Source organism: Etheostoma cragini, chromosome 16 (genome assembly GCF_013103735.1).
Source record: "Etheostoma cragini isolate CJK2018 chromosome 16, CSU_Ecrag_1.0, whole genome shotgun sequence".
NCBI classification, from domain to species: Eukaryota; Metazoa; Chordata; class Actinopteri; order Perciformes; family Percidae; genus Etheostoma; species Etheostoma cragini.
Genome location: NC_048422.1, coordinates 22,839,690 through 22,857,763, shown reverse-complemented (window position 1 = coordinate 22,857,763; position 18,074 = coordinate 22,839,690). Strand labels below are relative to the sequence as shown.

The window sequence follows — 18,074 nt, the reverse complement described above, 5'->3', positions numbered from 1 at the left end:
ACACACACACACACACACACACACACACAAACTCTCACTCTCTCTCTCTCAGTCATCCGTCCACTCTCATCTCGTCAGCAGAAGACAAAATGGTGACGCCACTACTGCTGGCAAAGTGAACGACGATGAACGATAAGAAGGAATAAACAAACAGGTTGCAGCTTAAACACCACCCTCTGTTCTGTAATCTACAACAGGAATTCCTTCTAATGGTTTTAGTGGCATAAAATGTACGTTATTTGATTTTCCCCTTCACTACTTTTACTTTCAGATTGAGATAATACATACATAAAATATGTATAAATGTATAGATTAGATTAGATTATACTTTATTCATCCCACAGCGGGGAAATTTCCTTGTTACAGCAGCAGCATTTTCTACAATAAGATCAAAAACAAACAAATACACACACGTAAACAGAAAAACAAGCAAACAGCAGACAGTGTCAGAAAACAGCACGAGACAAGCTCCGAATGTAACACTGTGAACATCCATAGCTGTCACCTGCTAAAAGTGTCGATGTGACAAAAGAAAAAATAGCAAAGAAAAAACAAAAACACCCTAAAGTCACTAAAAATATACATATAATATATAAGTGTTACAAATTAAAGTGGCTCCCAACAGGGTTCAAAAGTGACATTTCTGTCAACCAGCCAAATGGATAGCGGACGTTCAAATATACCTGCCACTCAATAGATCAGAGACGTTCAACAGGGGGTCTGGGACCCCATTGGGGGTCCTCTAGAGTTAGTGCATGGGGGCCTGTAACACCGCATTATGTAATAACACCTGCGTTATGTAACGCATTTTATAATAAAAACCTGAACGCAATATCCTACAAAATGCGGGGAGTTGCACTTTAAACTAAATGTAATATGGTGCATTATGCAATAACCAAACAAAATGGATGTCTTCATTTATGTTTTATAACACTGTCATGTTGATTTTATGAATTCTAGCGTGAATCATGGTGACTCAATATGAATTTCAAAAATGTACCATTTCTCCAGTAGATTAGTAGTATAACCATTTCATTGGTCAATAGCCATCACTACAGTCATCATACATGGCGTGTAGGGTTTTTATAACAAAATGCAGCAGATTACATAACGTGGGTGTTATGACCTTAAAACATTTTGACGTTTTATTACATAATGCGTTGTTACAGGGCCGCCACGTTATGTTTTGTTGGAAACAAACATGTCTGAAAATATACATTCATATAAATCCAACATATTAAAAAAAAAAGGTTAATTGGCCTGTTCGTAAAAAGAAAACCTTTAATTTACACATTGAAGATATGATCACTATAAAAGGCTCCCACTATGGTGGCTATAACATTAAGATTAAAGGAATACGCCACCGTTTTTTGAGATAGGGCTTATCACCGTCTCCCCTAGCTGTAATTAGGGGGACCAACGCATTTTTTGTCTCAGTGCATGCACTCTTTAGAGTCCGGTGCGCCGTCGCTAGTTAGCTTAGCATAGTGATTGGAATCCTATGTTGCCCGTTAGCATGTTGTGAGTTAAAGTGAGCCAACAAAAAAACAACAACAACCTAATTATTTCTTGTGGCCTGCGTATTCACAACGAATACAAATAGCAATGCAGTTTAAGACTAGACTATTTCCTAGGCAGATATTGACTTGGGACTATATTGGGTGGAAGCACAGCCGAAGCACTGCTACATGGGCGCAGAGATATATATAGAGCTATAAAGAGACATATTTAGATATATCTATCTATCTAACTAACTATCTATAGTTAGATAGTTTCTTCTCCTTCTCTACTCCCATTAATCATCTCTGGACCCCTCAGATTTATCTGCGGACCCTTTGGAGGGGCCCGACCTCTGTGTTGGGAACCTCCAAATGTATATCAAGCATTTTTTTAATCTTTTGTCTTTTTATCCTTTGTTTTCAGAATTTTTTTTTTTTTTTTTTTAAATGTTTATGTTACAAAAACATTATTACAGATTAAACTATTGGTCCCAAATTATTTTGTTTTGACCTCTTAAAATAAGTCTTTAGTCGGGTCCCTTGTCACGTATTTCAGATTTCTGTGAAAGAGACATTTTCCCTTTAAACCCCTAATATAAATTACTAAACTATTCAAGACCAAAAGATATATAAAAGCAAACAATTGAATGAATAAAAATACACATTTGAATACATATTCTCCTCTCCCATTAATCATCTCAGGACCCCTCAAATTCATCTGGTGACTCTTCTAAGGGGCCCGACCCCTAGGTTGGGGTCCTCTGGACTGAAATAACTATACATGATAGTTAACATAGCTCCACCTGGAGCAGCTACAACAGTAACATGCTGCTTCACTGTTAATATCTAATAATGTCACATAGGGTCAGATATCAGTCACAGGAGACATTTTACTGCACAAGAAGTACTTCTACTTCAATAGTACAGTATATTTGCTGATAATACTATAGATAGAAGGATCTGAATACTTCCCCAATTAAAAATCTATTTCATTTCCTTCTTTGTCTTAGATTGAATCAGCTGCCTCCCTGGATGTATACATCATGTGCTACAAAAGAGCTTGTATTCATGCTCCATATGGGAATACTTTCTAATAGATCTATTCTTAGTCCTTTATTTTCCCTGAAGCTCAACAGCTGCACTTATTATGCGCAATACAATACAAATCCAATAGACCTGCATACATTGTGCAATTAGAGACCATAATGATTATATAATTCTATTATTCAGCCAAGAGTTAACCTTTAGCCCTTTTAAAGAGTGGTCACTGGAGCAACAGAGTCGTCGTGGTCACACGTTACAGTTGCTACGCTGACATGCTTCTGCATAAAAAGGTCCCAAATTGCAAGAAGTCAAATTTTCTATGTCTTGTTTAATTATAAAAAAGCAGGTTCAGGGGCTTTATAAATGCTGTGAAAGTATCAAAACGTTCAATCCACACGGCCCGTATTCGGAGACTGTGTCTTTAAACGAGCCGTCAGGACTTCTGTACCGTTGTGATGTCAAAACTACACTCCGCCGGCTGCTGTGACGCTGCAGAGGATGGAGGACAAGCCTTTTATTGGGCAGCTCCTTGCTCAAACTGGAAGTTGTTCTGTTGGCATTCGTGAAGACGTCTCAAAGCGCTTACTCCTACCCTGAGGAGCGAGGATGGGGGGGGGGGGCAGTTTAAGCATCGGGGGAAAACATAAGACTTTCACCCAGGAAATGAGTGGTCCTTGGAAGTGTTTGAATCCAAACAACAATCTTTTTCTTAACCTTTAGTTGTTCGTGCCTAAACTTAACTGGTTACCACATTACGCATGCTTTGTGTTGCCTAAACTACACTGGTTACCACATTACGCATGCTTTGTGTTGCCTAAACTAAACTGGTTACCACATTACGCATGCTTTGTGTTGCCTAAACTAAACTGGTTACCATATGATGCATGCTTTTTTGTGTTGGCTAAACTTAACTGTAACAGCACCGCCAGCTCAAGGTGCTTTGTACCTGGCTCACTTTCATCGTGTCAACCTAACTCTCAACTGCCATTTGGCGACTTCTCACGGAAAATCTGTAGCTGGCATCACGCGACCGACCTGCTGGGCTGTCGCCTATATTCGTAACACAATTTTCACACAGTATTGTTGCCCACACAGCTGACGAACTCATGCGACGCTTCAGAGAAAAGGACGTTCATCCTTTCAAGTCATTGCTTCATCTCTCCTTGCATGATTTATTTCTGTCTTTTTCATGTGAAAGCAAGTTAAGGAAACGTGGATGCAATCCATGGATCTGGGATGTACCCAGAGACTCCAAGAGTGCAGATGCAGAAGACCCGGAAACGCTGACCAATCAGAGCAGACAGAAAGGGCTTAAAGAGAGAGGCGCTAAATTGGAGCGTTTTCCACAGATACATACAGGCACATTCATACAGACAGTATGAGAATTAAAAAATAAAGTATTTCTTGGACATTAAAGCATGTAAACATGTTCTAGTAGAACGCCAAAATACAAGTACATACCTAAGAAGGAGCATGATGTGGGACCTTTAACATGAGCGAAGTGGGAGCCAGTTTGATTTATCTTAATTGTGGATAATTTGTCCCAGAGGATCACTTTCTGCCCACCAAATGCCAAATGTTCATCTGAAATCCACCCAGCCGGTCTTGCAGCATGTGCAGCAGTTTCCGGCCTGATGTTGCCCTCTTGTGGCTCCTTGTAATGTTTAATAAATGTGCCCCTGGCCTCCCATCCCTGTGCCTGCTCTGTAATTACACGTCGTTGAACACTTAATTGGCCACACATTTTGCCGGCGAGCAGGACATTTGCACAGAATTTAATGTTAACTCGACTGTGAAATTGTGCCAAAACAGGCCATGGTAAGGCAAGATGTGATGAGAGTGTCACTTCATGCAGCAGAACATGAGTTTGAGTTTTGTTAATTAAAAAAAAAGAAGCAGAAATTAAAAACATTCCAATCAGGCTTTAGTATGCTCTCTCTCCGTCAGGAAGGAAGCTTGAGTTGATGGATGCAGGTGTTAACAGTAGATTTAGCCTCTCTGCAGCTTCAGTCCCAACAAACAGGGGATGCAGGACAACAAAACACATGTATATTTACAGATTGCCAGCTTTATGTTGGTAACTAGATATAAAAAACATAAAAAATGGCTTTTGTTATTTGCTCGTTAGTCTTTGCGTTCTTAAAAGGTATTTTTAGCATTTATAAGCAGTATAGAAGCCCTTAAATATTTTATAACGAACTAATGTTAGCACAAAAGTGTTTATTCATGTAGGCTACTCTACTATAATGCCCCGTACCTTCATACACACTTGGAATGTCCATATACCAGCTTATTAATGCATTATAGTGTGTTGTCTACTTTTTATTGAATGTTTATAGACTGCTCATGAATGATAAATGCAATTGTCTTTCATATAGTTTATACTATATATACACGCATACATATGTATAACACTTTACTATAAGGTACACAAAAAAAGTGTAGTTACTGTTTATGAAAGGCCAACAAATGATTAGTTACTCTTTTTCAGAAGGTAACTAATGATTAGTTACTCTATTTCAGAAGGGTAGTTTCTAAAAGAGTAACTACCCTTCTATCATGTTTAAAAAGAGTATTTACCCTTTAATTGTGTACCTTATTGTGTAAAGTGTTACCAAAACAAATGACTGGAACAGGATGACGAAGATCTCCTTGTGTACTGTAGATGATTCAACAGATGAACGTGTTGTTAAACAGCAACTATCAGCCCGAGGCGTTTAATGTCTGATTCCTTTCACATATTTACATAATTAAGCACCAGTTATGCAAACACATCCTTAATTACATAAACCAAAGAAGAGATCTGCGTATCAGCCGAGGAGTCCCTCAGCCCTGCCTGTCTGTAGTAACTCGAGCATGATGAACCGGGACGAGGGGATGTATTCTCTGATGTGATGGAATCACATTTGCAAATGATCCAGAAATGCTTCGGGGGTAAAACTGGAGTCGTGTTTGTACAGTGGTTAGTAAAGAGGACAGCTAAAGGCCTGCCCATGATACAGGAATCCCAAATACCGCCCAGCACTAACAAGATTAAAGTGTAATTATAGAGCTCAACAGTAGACATGTAATACATGCCCTCACGGCTCACTATTCGATATGTAAGATGGAAAGAATGAGCTTCATGCAAATCACTGAAACACATCTATATAAACTGTGCAAAACAGATGTGTCCTCTTAGCAAAAAAGACACTGAAATGTTATCTTATATATCAAGGAAAAAATTTGATCTTCAAACATCTATGTCCATTTTTAACTATTTAAGATGCATTGTTACGTGCCTATGAGTTATAACAAGCTGAGAGCCCAGACATCAAGAGAACAAGAGAAAAGGGGGAAGGCTACAGGCTTTATAAATCACTCTCATCTTAGAAGTCAATCTCTCTTGCATTGTCCTCAGGTCAAATTTGACCCATTTTGAAAAAAATATATATAAATATCTTTGTCAGAAAAGTGTCTTTCAACCAAATTTTAAGAAAAATAATGCAGATTGTTCCACACATTGGCCCACTGCCATTACATTTGAGTTTATTAAATTGTATAGCATTGAAAAAAATTTTTTTATGAAAGACCATTGAAAGAAGGGACTAAAATGTAAAAAGAAAACCCAGAAAAACGACAAAAGGCGCAGATTTCTTTTTTTACAAAAACATCAAGAAGAAAAGAAACAAAAAAGGTTTGGGAAGAGTTGACCAAAACGTTGAAAAAAAAAAGTTTTAATTTTGACCCAGAAAAGTAAAAAGTAAAAAGACAACACAAGGGCTAGGAGTCTACAGCCATGTCTTATTGCTTTGAGCTAACTGAGCTAACTGAGCTAGCATCAACACGCTGTCACGTTTTCAGGAAGTCACTGTACAGGTTTGGACCCAAATGCAGAGGGGGGTGGGGGGGAGGTAAAAGGGTCAATTTCAATGAAATAATGACCAAAAATTACCTTACAATCCAAGAAAGCAGGCGAATATCCAAAAATCATGGGAAAACCAGCAACACGGGAAAACAGAGCAATGTGGGTGCAGCCAGAATTTGAAACAAAGTACGACGACAAACTGACACCCACACACGGAGCACACACACAAAATACACAAGGTAACGAGGGATGTAACGAGAGACAGGTGACATAAGGGCAGACGGACAGGTGAAACACATCAAGGACTAAAATGACTGCAGGCAAGATACAAGTGAGGGAAGGAGAAGAAGAAACCAGAGGCATAAAGGAGCAGAGGGAGAGGAAACCAGAGAAAAACAGGGAGGCACAGTAGATGACAAATGCTGGGAGCTTTAGGTCAATGCTATGCTGGGGTGTGTGTGTGTGTGTGTGTGTGTGTGTGTGTGTGTGTGTGTGTGTGTGTGTGTGTGTGTGTGTGTGTGTGTGTGTGTGTTTATGGGCGTGCATGCTTGTGTATCTGTCTGCAGCTAAACTCAAAATACTGGACCCGGGTTGAAACAGACAGGATTTAGCGTTTTTTTAAAGAAAGAAAAGTGGCAGCAGTACAGCAGGAAGTGATTTTCAATAACCATCAATGCACTATTTCCTCTATATTGTTTCTATTTAGAGTGTGTATATATTAGTGTGTATATATTGTTTGTTTTGCATGTGTAAGCGCATTGTGAGCAATGCTGATCCAAAGACATATACCTAATATGTGTCCTTATACCTGGCAAATAACGCTGATTCTGATCAAACAGCACAAATAATTTACATGAAATCGCTAATTGAATGAACAATATACCCTCAAATACTCATAAAAAGTGGGAGGGAAAGGTTTTAAGTTATTCGTCTGAATTCTTCTCACCTAAACAATTCCAGACTTTGCTCATCACTTATGCACAAAAACCGCTAAAAAAGTGTCACATGATGTCAAATTTAGTAGTAGTAGTTTGTTTGTACATGTATAACATAAAAATAAAAAATTAAAATGAGATAATTGTAATGTACTTCTCAGCACAATCTTTCAAAAAGATTTAAAGTCATTCAAATAAAAAAAAGTTCCAATGTTCAAAAAGGAGTAGGAAGAAGTTCATAAAGAACTTATTAGGTCCGACCCCCTTTCTCTACTTTTATCTTTAGTAAATACAAAATCTTATGTTTCACTTATTTACACATAGACATAGACACAGATGCATGCATACCTACACACATATACGCTGTTTTTATTATATTTCCTTCCCTTTCTATACCCTCCATCTATAGCAGATCAAATTACACATCCATACTAGACTTAGTATATAAATAAATGTAAATGTGCTGTATTTATATAGCGCTTTTCCAGTCTTAACAACTGCTCAAAGCGCTTTTACATCTACAGGAAACATTCACACACATTCAAACACTGCGGCTGGGGCTGCCGTACAAGGTGCCACCTGCTCATCAGATACACACTCACACACATCTACACACCTGCTCATCAGATACACACTCACACACATCTACACACCTGCTCATCAGATACACACTCACACACATCTACACACCTGCTCATCAGATACACACTCACACACATCTACACACCTGCTCATCAGATAAACACTCACACACATTCACACTCCGATGAGCAGCACCGGGGGCAACTCGGGGGTCAGTGTCTTGCCCAAGGACACTTCGACAATGACTGCAGGGGCGGGGATCGAACCACCAACCTTCCTATTGGCACAGCTCTACCACTGAGCCACAGCCGCCCCTATACATATTAGTATATAGATGCCATACACTGATTATACAATACTATCACTTCAAATCCTTTTTTGTATCCCTTTAATATGTTCATTTTAAATCTCTTGAAATTGCTTATTGTTGTGGACATGATTAGATCTCTTTGCTGCAGCTGTTCCATAAAGTAACTCCTTCGGTTGTGGTTCAGTGAAATTTGAATCCATGGGACCCTGTTTTTGCCTTTGAAGTAGTCTCGTTTTACCCGAACCTCAAAGAGAAAGAAAGCAGAAGGAAACTGAAAACATACGCATGCGTCGGTATGTCTTGCAGCACTGGAGCGATCCTGGGAGAGACCGCGAGGGATCTAGACCACCTTAGAAGCAGCAGGAGGCATTTAACTCACATACACACAGACACCGTGTTAATGAGGCATGAACCGCCATTTATTGTTATTGAGAAAGTTAACATGGTTAACTGCATTGAAAGTCATACAATGAACCTCTTAAGCTTTGTGAGAGGCCCCTTCCTGTATCACATAGAGAAAGCTGTAGGAATATACATACAGTATATCTTAATGGCAAGTAGATATGCTTTAGTAAGTACATTCTCCTCTACCAGGTACTCATGTACAATATACATGTTAAAAAATATAGTTTGTGTGCGATCACCGTTTTTTTTTTTTTTTTCCTTCCTTTTTTTGTTCAGGATGAAAGGAATCACATTTAAGTGTCAAAGGTTCTTGAATGGCGGCGGAACTGATGAGCACAGTTGTTTTTTATAGCTATCACATACACTTAGGCATATGCATAGAAGGCACGTCTATGCATCTAAAATTGCTTACATGATAATAAATGGAGAGCAGTTTTATCATCTGGGAAGAAAAACAAAAAGTATCCAAGAACATACGGCTGATAGGCAGCCGCAAGCTCACAACACACACTCGCACAAACATCCACACACACACACGCACACTCGCACACACCACAAAGCAAGCACTCCATGAAAAAGTAGAAGAGTACAAACTCATGTTTTGACGATAAAACTGCATACAGTACACCACACTGCAGAATATCTCAGTCAGGGGATGGAGAGAGAGAGAGAGAGAGAGAGAGAGAGAGAGAGAGAGAGAGAGAGAGAGAGAGAGAGAGAGAGAGAGAGAGAGAGAGAGAGAGAGAGAGAGAGAGAAAGTGAGAGATTGAGAGTGTGTGGGAGGAAGCAGCCCCCCGAAAAACAAACAAATGCTGATTTCATGATTTTTAAACTGTTGAGCAAGAAGCTGGTCATTCCTGGATCAGTGGTTCTTGAGAACTGTTCCTCAAGGCAAAGAGGAGAGCCACAGATCTCCTTTTTCCTTTTGTCAAATGAAGAGATTCTGAGTCGGTGTTGTTACAGTTCAGTCGCCAGACTGCAGTTCCTCAAGGCGTAGCGATGGGAAGGCGGAGACAAAAAGAAAATCCTTAGGCCACCCGTTTGAAATGAGCCCTGTGGGTTCCCACAGAATATTGCAGAAACAAAACATTGGACTTCCCGAAATACTACCGCTGATGGTGACGGTAAAGTGAAAGGAGAAATACACTTGCTTGTTATAGGAAAAAGATCAATACCGGTCTCTCGTATCTGTACGCCAAAAATTAAGCTAGGGCTAGCAGGTAATAGCTTAGCTTAGCATAAAGACCGGCAGGTGATGGGAAACCGCTAGCCTGGCTCTGTCTGAAGGGGACAAGTCCTTTGGACCTTGTGATTGACTTGTCAAGTTAACACTTCTGTTATTTTTATATAGATTAAACTGACCATTCTTTTAGTTTTAGAGAGGTTGGTGTGTGTTTTTTGTAGCTTTGGAGAAAGCTAGGCTAGCTGTTTTCACTTGCTATGTGCTAAACTAAGCTAAATAGCTGCTAACTGTAGCTTCCTATTAAGCGTACAGACAGAGGAATGTTACTAGGATTAACTTTAACAAAAAGACAAGATAGAAAGAAAAGTGTACGCATGCGTGTCTGTGCGTGAACCACTGAATCCAGCCAACTGTCACAGAGCCAACAATCTACAACCACAACCATAAATACTGTATCTATAGTGCCAAAGCTGAAAGATGTGTGAATGCTTCTTTAAGTCAGTCAGTGACTGTTAAAATTAAGTACATGTGGTGCTCAACATAGGCAATGGTACACAAAAGGCATTTCTCTTAAAAAAAATAAGAAGCAAGAATGAAAATAAGTAAATATGCACTTTAAAAAATTACAAAAACAAGCCGTGCGTCTGAGGCGATGCCTGCAACTGAGATACTTAACAGACTGCCCCGATATCTCATTATACGTCCTCACACTGACTTTAACACAGAAATGCAGGCGTGAAGAAACTCCTCTTTAAAGCCCGCATTACATTATTTATAAATCCACCAGGTTAATCCAGGCTCGACTGTAACGGTTACGCTGCTAAATAAAGGTGCAGCAATAAGGGCTTACGGCTTGAGCTCAGGAATGGTTAACTATCAGACACTGTGTATCCCAAAAACAAAGAGCACATTTAACCCATGTGGACGACGAAAGTTAATTCACGCTCCCAACAGCCTGAATTAAAGTCTCTCTTCGAGGCAGTTCAGGCGCAAAAAGAAATCAAAGGAATTCATGTTTAGAAGTCAGTGGATTAAAGATCAACAGTAAATATGGTATTACACTACAATGCCAATAGTTCTTCATTCAGAAACATTACTCTATATAACACAGTGAAAACTAGACATCACTGGAAAATTTGCCCCACTTGTGTCCACATATAAGGCCTCGTCTCCCAATGAACAGGCCGAATACAGACTTCTAATTGGCTGAAAAATGTGGATGAAACCTTATGTGGTTTTGGCACAGGCCTGTCCAGGAAACGCCTCACTTCCGTCTCCAAACAAACAAACAAACAATCTACATGACCTTCCTTTGGTTATTAAATTAAAAAAAAAGGTAAAACAGCAAAATAAAGATGAGCAAAGGTTAGCTGGGTGTTCCCCCTCGGAGGAGAGTGCTCGCTGTTTGCAGCCCTTGTTGGGTCGAGATTTACGGAGGCTTAACCCAAGCGGTTGTTTAGTAGGATTTAGCATGTTAGGCTTCTCAGAGGCTCTTCTGATGATCATCACAGTGGTTCAGAATTCAACTAGAGGGTGAAATGTTCATGTAAGATGAGCGAGAACAGGAGGACCCTGGTGTCGGGGTCTCTCTCACGTTTTTGGGGTTTTTCCATTTGTTCCATGTCATTGCGGTCAAATGTCAGGCGTCACGGTGTGGCTGGCGAAAAAACTGTCAGGTATCAAGATCCTGAAGGAGACACAAAGAAGAAGAATAAAAGAAGAGGTGTCAATCACACGTTTTACCACGATGCTATACTATACCGATTATTTGGTCAACGACACAATGATCTCTGATTTCACAAAGTAGAGACATTGGGATCCCCCCAAATATCACGGGCGGTTTTTACCAAGCTGCAGCTGGGAGCAGGAAGTCCAAAAATAGATGGCGGTGTAGATCCTTCTGGTGAACGATATGTTCGCATTTAGACACTAAAGGACACCGTTCTTCAGGAAGTGAGCATGCACACTGGGTTACAGGTCTAGTAGGTGTACAGGTCCCACCATGTTATCTGTATGGTCTGTTTGGTAAGTTCAGTATTCCCAACAGAGGTTTATAAAATATATAAAATAAAGCCATCCGGCTTGGATATAAACCATGGACTCCTCAACCATTTCAACAGGCGGGTCCCGGGATTCAGGAGCGCTGGTCCTGATCAGTCCTGTAACTGACCGATAGGCTCGCCTAGCTCGGTTTTATAAGACAATCAACAACACACACGGAGCATCCAGTTAAACACCTACCAAACGCTCTATTAAACACTCCTCTACTCCCTCTCTCTCTCTCTCACACTTCTTTCCCAGGCCACTGTGCCCCGCCCCTTTCTCCCACGGCAACCCGAGGGATCCAATCAACGGGGACTTTAACGAGAGATCGGTTAGAGCGTGTGGTAAAAGACGGGGAAACGAAAGGGAATCAAACAACCTGAATACATTCTGAAATAAGTGAAATAAATAAATGAATATAATGTCACTTTGACCTTATATTGCACTAGAATAAGTTACTTAAACACAAACATAATTTTGCTACTTATTACTGACAGATATGCATTATTATTATTATTAATACTACACAGTAAAATAACTAGTTTCCCTGCGGGAGGGGAAAAGACACAAAGTCACTGGTCAATCCATTGAATATCACTTAGATGTTTTGCCTTGTGGGGGGGACCAAACGCACAAGCTGCTACACGACGATACATGAACCCATTTAACACAATCAGTTACATTTACACAACTCCAATAAGATTAGTCAGTTTAAATACTAAGCTCTTTACTTAAACTTTCAAAATAAAGCCGCATCTTAAAGATGACGATAAGTATGGATATTGTCACTTTGTATGATTAATATCCAATCGTTGAGGATTTCATCGATACAGCAATCCAGATCGATGCGTCGTTACAACCCTAAAAATGAAAGTTTAGAAACATGATTTCGGAAGGAAGTGTTGAGTTTACACTGTGGTCTTGAGAAACTGTAAAAAAAATGCAGAATAATACACATTACTTCCAACAACACAGTCACACCAGACTTGCCAATCTATTGCTTCGAGTTTCACCTTTTAAGAGAAATTCAGTTTTTGACATAAAGTTCATTAATTTTAAACTTCTTTCACTTTGCCATTTCATCCAGTTGGCGTTAAGATAAATAGACTTTTAAACAATGAAAGTCCTGTTGTGGTTCAAAGGGCCTAATTCCACTTTTCTATGGCAGGCTTTTAATGTGAAAAGTCTGCAGAAAGTCTTCAATGTTGGTATGACACCGAACACAAAAATTCGAGAGAAAAAAACAGAATTTAAGGGAAGCGATACCAGCTGAAAACACTAAATCTAACATAGAATCCCCACCAAGTTAAACGTTATGGTGAGCCAGTTAACAACCTGGAATGATATGAGTGTGGTAGATATAGGGCTGCGCGATTATGGCCAAAATGATAATCACGATTATATAGATCAATATTGGGAACAGCTCTGATTGGCTCATGGAGGCACATGACCAGACAGGTTTAGGAGCGCTAAATTAATTTTTATAGGGGGCGTTCTATATATGTAAATTTAAATATCGATCACGTAAATGTGATGGCAGGAAGCCAAAATCGCGACTGTGATTAAAATTTGAATAATTGGGCAGTGCTAGGTAGATAAGTACATTATCCACCAAGTCTACTATTAGAATTCAGGTAATTTAAACTCCCTAAATACTTTTTGTCAATGTCCAGCCTTTGTTTTTCCCCCAGCCAGCTGAATTCTTCCTTGAGAGTTTACATTCTCATGTTGTTTTTGCTTATGAGCAACACGTTAGATTTCATTTACCCGGAACTGACAGAGCACTAGGGTCAAAGGTGAATCTCATCTGTAGCTCTTCTGCTGCTGCATCAGGCCCACGTTCTCATACACTCTGGAGCTGTCCTCCCTCATCCTGCCAACACACACATACATACACTTTCATGAGAAACTACCGGCGGGGCTTTCAATGCAACATGAAGCTAGTGCAGCGATTCACTCACTCTGTGCAGGTGGGAGTAGGAAGAGGAGTGCAAGGAGGCAGAGGGCTCTGCTCTCCCCCAGTCAGGTCAGACAAGGAGTACTTGATGTTGGTGTACTCGCGCCCTTTAATCTTACTTTTCTGCAGAGTGGGGAAAAAAGAAATGTTAATAACACAAGCAGGTAAAATGAAGAGAAAAAACACCTTGAAAATGGAAACATTGAGGTGTGATCTGCTGCACACCTGTTCCTCCTCTATGCGTCTCTGCAGCGTCTCTATGTAGTGCTGCACAGCCATGTAGATGAATCTGTACTGCGCCTCGGTCTGCACCATCCCAGAGCGTTGGGAACGGACCATCTGGATCGTCTTTGGCACGTCGATGTCGCAGTCCACCCCTGCAGCACGAAAACAATATCTTACACTGACAACTTGAGGTGTTTTGCTGGCGACGGCCCGCTGAGGATCCGGGTAACGCCGTTTTTGTTGTACGGTGTCATAGTAACGACTATGTCTCAAAGTGCGCTGATGGAGTATGTCCTGTTCAAAATCGACTCCCTCGGAGTGGGGAGGGCAGCTGAAGGAGAAGGGTCATGGCGCGGGGCCCAGTCCACGTAGTAGAGACAGCGGGACGCGACGGGAGGAAGACACAGCTGAGGTGTCCTGGCCCTGGGCAAGCCGGCCTTCTTTGAGAATTCTTTAGTGATCTATTTCCCCTCCCTTTGAAGAATTTAACTTCATAAATAGGCTACCCAAATAATAATTATAAGGTAAAACAAATTTCTGGTTTGAATTTGTGATTATTTTGCCAAAGACTTTTATTTCTTTCCATTTACCTTACTGACACAACCACTAAACACAACACATTTATGCAAATGATTGCATGATGTCACAAATAAGCAAATTAATGTATGATGAGAACCCTCCGTGGGAAACATTGTCTAAAAGTATTACATAAATAATATTTTTCATATTGGACTGAAACAGACATTTATATTGTTAAATGCAATCAGTTCTGAGACCATTACTTGTACTGTAAGATTTGTTACAGCTCTAGCAGGACTCACCTTTTTCTCTGATAACATCTATCAGGATGTCAATCACTATAAACGTTCCTGTCCGCCCGATCCCTGCACTGAAAACCACGAGAGAACGTCTTTGGGTTAACATGTTTCCTCCATGCACGTTCACGGTTACCAAAGATTTATGGCTCATTAATTGAAGTGATTTTGACGCATGTGTGTACCTGCAGTGTACCGCTATCGGCCCAGCGTCCAGGATGCTCTCCTGCTTCAGGTTGACCTCCTCTAGGAAGTCGAGTACGCCTCCTGGGTCTGTGGGGACTCCGTGGTCCGGCCACGCTCTGAAGTGGTACTGCCAAACTGTACGTTCTGTGTTGCCCTAAAAAAAAAAAAAAAAAACATGCAAGCGGAGGTACTTTCAACAGACAAGATAGATTCAAAACAGAGAAAAAAAGAAAAGAAAAAAAAAGGTTTGAGATTAAAACGTTACAACATTTCTCGGTGAGATGAAAAAGTTGCCTCGTGATATCAGCAGAGCAGCGACAAACACTTGTGTACACACAAACACACACACACGTTTGTGGGGACCCGCCATTGACATGCATTCCCTAACCCCTTACCATCACAATAAACCCCTAACCTCAACCCTTACCCATAACCCTAATTCTAACCCTAAAACCATGTCTCAACCCTTAAACAGCCCTTTAAATCTGTGGGGGATCCACAAGTATATTGGACTCCCAGGTTTGTGGACCCCACAAATTAGTTGAACAACACGCACGCACACACGCACGCAGCTTGTGCCCCGCAAGCAATCGCCAGAAACGTGTGTGAAGCAGCTCTCGGCTCCGCTCACAAGTCAGGTTTAAAGTCTGGTTCCTAAAATAAAGATATTTCAAAGAGCACATGCAGTATTGGACTTGGACTGCTCCATATGAATGTGTAAACAGCAGCATGATGCTGCCCACTAAGGCCGTCTGGTAAAACGGCGTCCAACGTCGTTCCCTCCTATTGAGGAATTAGGAAAAACCTATACATTGACCTTAAACTGCAATCTATGAGCTTCTACTTTGTTTCTACACACAAACACAACTTACCTGTCCGACTTTGGACAGTTTGAGTTCTCTTAAGATGTAGTCGTGTGCAGATGTCTCTCTGACGTTGCGAACACGCATCGCACCGTACTCCTTCAGAGCCGACATGTCCGGCCAGTACTTCACGCATTTACTCTGTGGAGACACAATAATTCACTTTGACGTCTTTTCTCTGATGATGCGGTCAAATGAGCAGTGGTGGAAGAAGTACTCCAATCTTAGTGGTATTGCTATATTATACCACAGTAAAAGATCTAAGGACTACTTCTACCACTGGTGACTGACACAAAAAGCTGATATTTAGTTTGTAGTTGCATTGGAAATATTTAATGTCTCTGCTTAGCTAGTATTCAGGAATAACACCGTATTAAATACACATTATTAATGTTTTTTAGAGTGGACGGACATGAAGTCACGGTTCAGCTTGTCATCTGTTTTGCTCACCTTTCCTCTCTCCACCTCTTTGGTGGTCATGACGATGACTCGCGAGTTCACCTGAAACACCATCCTCCAGAAGTCACTGATGGTGGTCTGCAGACAGCCCTGAGTGGCGATGTAGCTCTTCTTCGCCTTTGTACTGTTACACTTCGGGTCCAGCTCCGGCTGCACACACACACACAGACACACAAAGAGACAGACAGCTGAATACTGAAAATGAACACGAATACAGCACATGTACTCCAAACATGAGCACACACTGACTGAAACACAAGCTGGCCAAGTGCACAGCAAACAATATGTGTGTGTGTGTGTGTGTATGTGTGTATGTCCCTGAGAATGAAGTGAGTTTACCACGACAGCAGATGCTACCTCGATGAGATTGGCGTTGATGTAGTCTGAGCCTGGCTCATTTGGGTCCCTGTCATTCAGCACCACCCGCGTGTGGTCGACTGGAAGCAGAAACAAAGAAGGTTGTTATATATATATATACATACACACACACACACACACACACACACACACACACACACCTTGGGTGAAAGGTTGTTATAAATGAAAGAGCATTCACGGTTTTCTTACAAGGCAGAATGTTCTTGTATCTGTTCTTGTTTTTGTTCTCTGCTCTCTGGCCCTCTTTGCGACTATAGAGCAGCTTGCACTCCTGCTGCTGCAACGTCTGGATGAAAAAGAAGATGCATTTTTAAGAGATAGCGCCGTCAGCAGCATAGCTAATTTTCCAATGAGATAAATCACTTTATTTACTAGTTGGAGAGCTTGTGTGTGTTCCACTGTGGTTCCTTAATTACGCTTACGTTACATGAATACAAATGGTTGTTTTATTTTCAACTCCATATGTTGAGTGTTATTTTAAATGATGCGCTAGGTGTGCTCAAATGGCTCTGGGTGTGCTGCCATTTCCGCACGTTCTTATTGTCTTGTTGACCAATCGGATTGTCTGGTTGGATCTACTTGTCTTATAATACCTGTTTATTTATCGGAAGTAATATCGTTATTGCAATATTCAACAACGTTATCACATATTTTCCTCATATCGTGCAGCCCTACAAAACAACAGGACCACTCACCTCAAATTCTTCCCAGAAGCCCTGTTTGACCTTGTCTGTGGCCTCCGCTAGTTTGCTCAGCTCCCTAACTCGACTCTCAATCTCTGCTGCGTTAATACGGGTAGTGTTCAGGGGCTGGGGAGGAGAACAGGGGGTTAGCACCAGAAATTACAATCAGGAAGAAGCGGCCTTAGCTTCCAGGAAACAGACATTAGAGGTACCTGTTTGAGCTGAAGCACAGTGCCCAGAGTTTCCACCATCGGGTTCTTTTTGTAGTGCTCTACCAGGTCAGTGAGGGAGTCAAACTTCTCCCCTCCGCCCACGTCGTACTTCAGGTCTTGCTAAAGAAGAAGTCACATCAGTCAATCACATTTTATTTAAAGTGCTCATATTATGCTCAGGTTCATAATTGTATTCCTAGGTTGTACCAGAATAGGTTTATGCTGTTTAATTTTCATAAAAACACCTCATTTCTTTTGTACTGCACATTACTGCAGCTCCTCCTTTCACCCTGTGTGTTGAGCTCTCAGTTTTAGCTCCAGAGTGAGGCATCTCACTTTTGTTCCATCTTTGTTGGGAGTCACACATGGGCAGTAAGGACTACTAGCCAGTCAGAAGCAGAGTATGAGGGCCCTGACAGTACCTAGGTAAGGACTACTAGCCAGTCAG

The 18,074-nt window shown here is 40.9% G+C and overlaps 1 protein-coding gene and 1 long non-coding RNA gene across 4 annotated transcripts in view; one reads left to right on the top strand and one right to left on the bottom strand.

Annotated features, from left to right (window-relative positions):
• LOC117959212 overlaps positions 1–9,281 on the top strand; it is a 22,511-nt gene extending 13,230 nt beyond the window's left edge. The window contains exons 2-3 of the long non-coding RNA XR_004659892.1: positions 3,204–3,210; positions 9,202–9,281. This is a non-coding gene — a long non-coding RNA (uncharacterized LOC117959212). The remainder of the gene's footprint in view (positions 1–3,203; positions 3,211–9,201) is intronic.
• A 252-nt stretch (positions 9,282–9,533) lies between these two features.
• The window catches only part of ptpn11a (protein tyrosine phosphatase non-receptor type 11a), a 15,878-nt gene continuing 7,337 nt past the window's right edge, over positions 9,534–18,074 (bottom strand). The window contains exons 5-16 of one of the 3 annotated variants that reach the window (XM_034896113.1): positions 17,627–17,746; positions 17,427–17,540; positions 16,921–17,017; positions 16,693–16,790; positions 16,345–16,503; positions 15,904–16,035; positions 15,031–15,185; positions 14,852–14,919; positions 14,031–14,182; positions 13,810–13,928; positions 13,616–13,721; positions 9,534–11,492 (exon numbers count right to left, since the gene is read on the bottom strand). In XM_034896113.1, the coding sequence (XP_034752004.1) occupies positions 13,652–13,721; positions 13,810–13,928; positions 14,031–14,182; positions 14,852–14,919; positions 15,031–15,185; positions 15,904–16,035; positions 16,345–16,503; positions 16,693–16,790; positions 16,921–17,017; positions 17,427–17,540; positions 17,627–17,746 (1,284 nt within the window). In that variant the 3' untranslated portion in view covers positions 9,534–11,492; positions 13,616–13,651. The remainder of the gene's footprint in view (positions 11,493–13,615; positions 13,722–13,809; positions 13,929–14,030; positions 14,183–14,851; positions 14,920–15,030; positions 15,186–15,903; positions 16,036–16,344; positions 16,504–16,692; positions 16,791–16,920; positions 17,018–17,426; positions 17,541–17,626; positions 17,747–18,074) is intronic. The other 2 variants (XM_034896115.1, XM_034896114.1) reach the window with 2 other exon arrangements.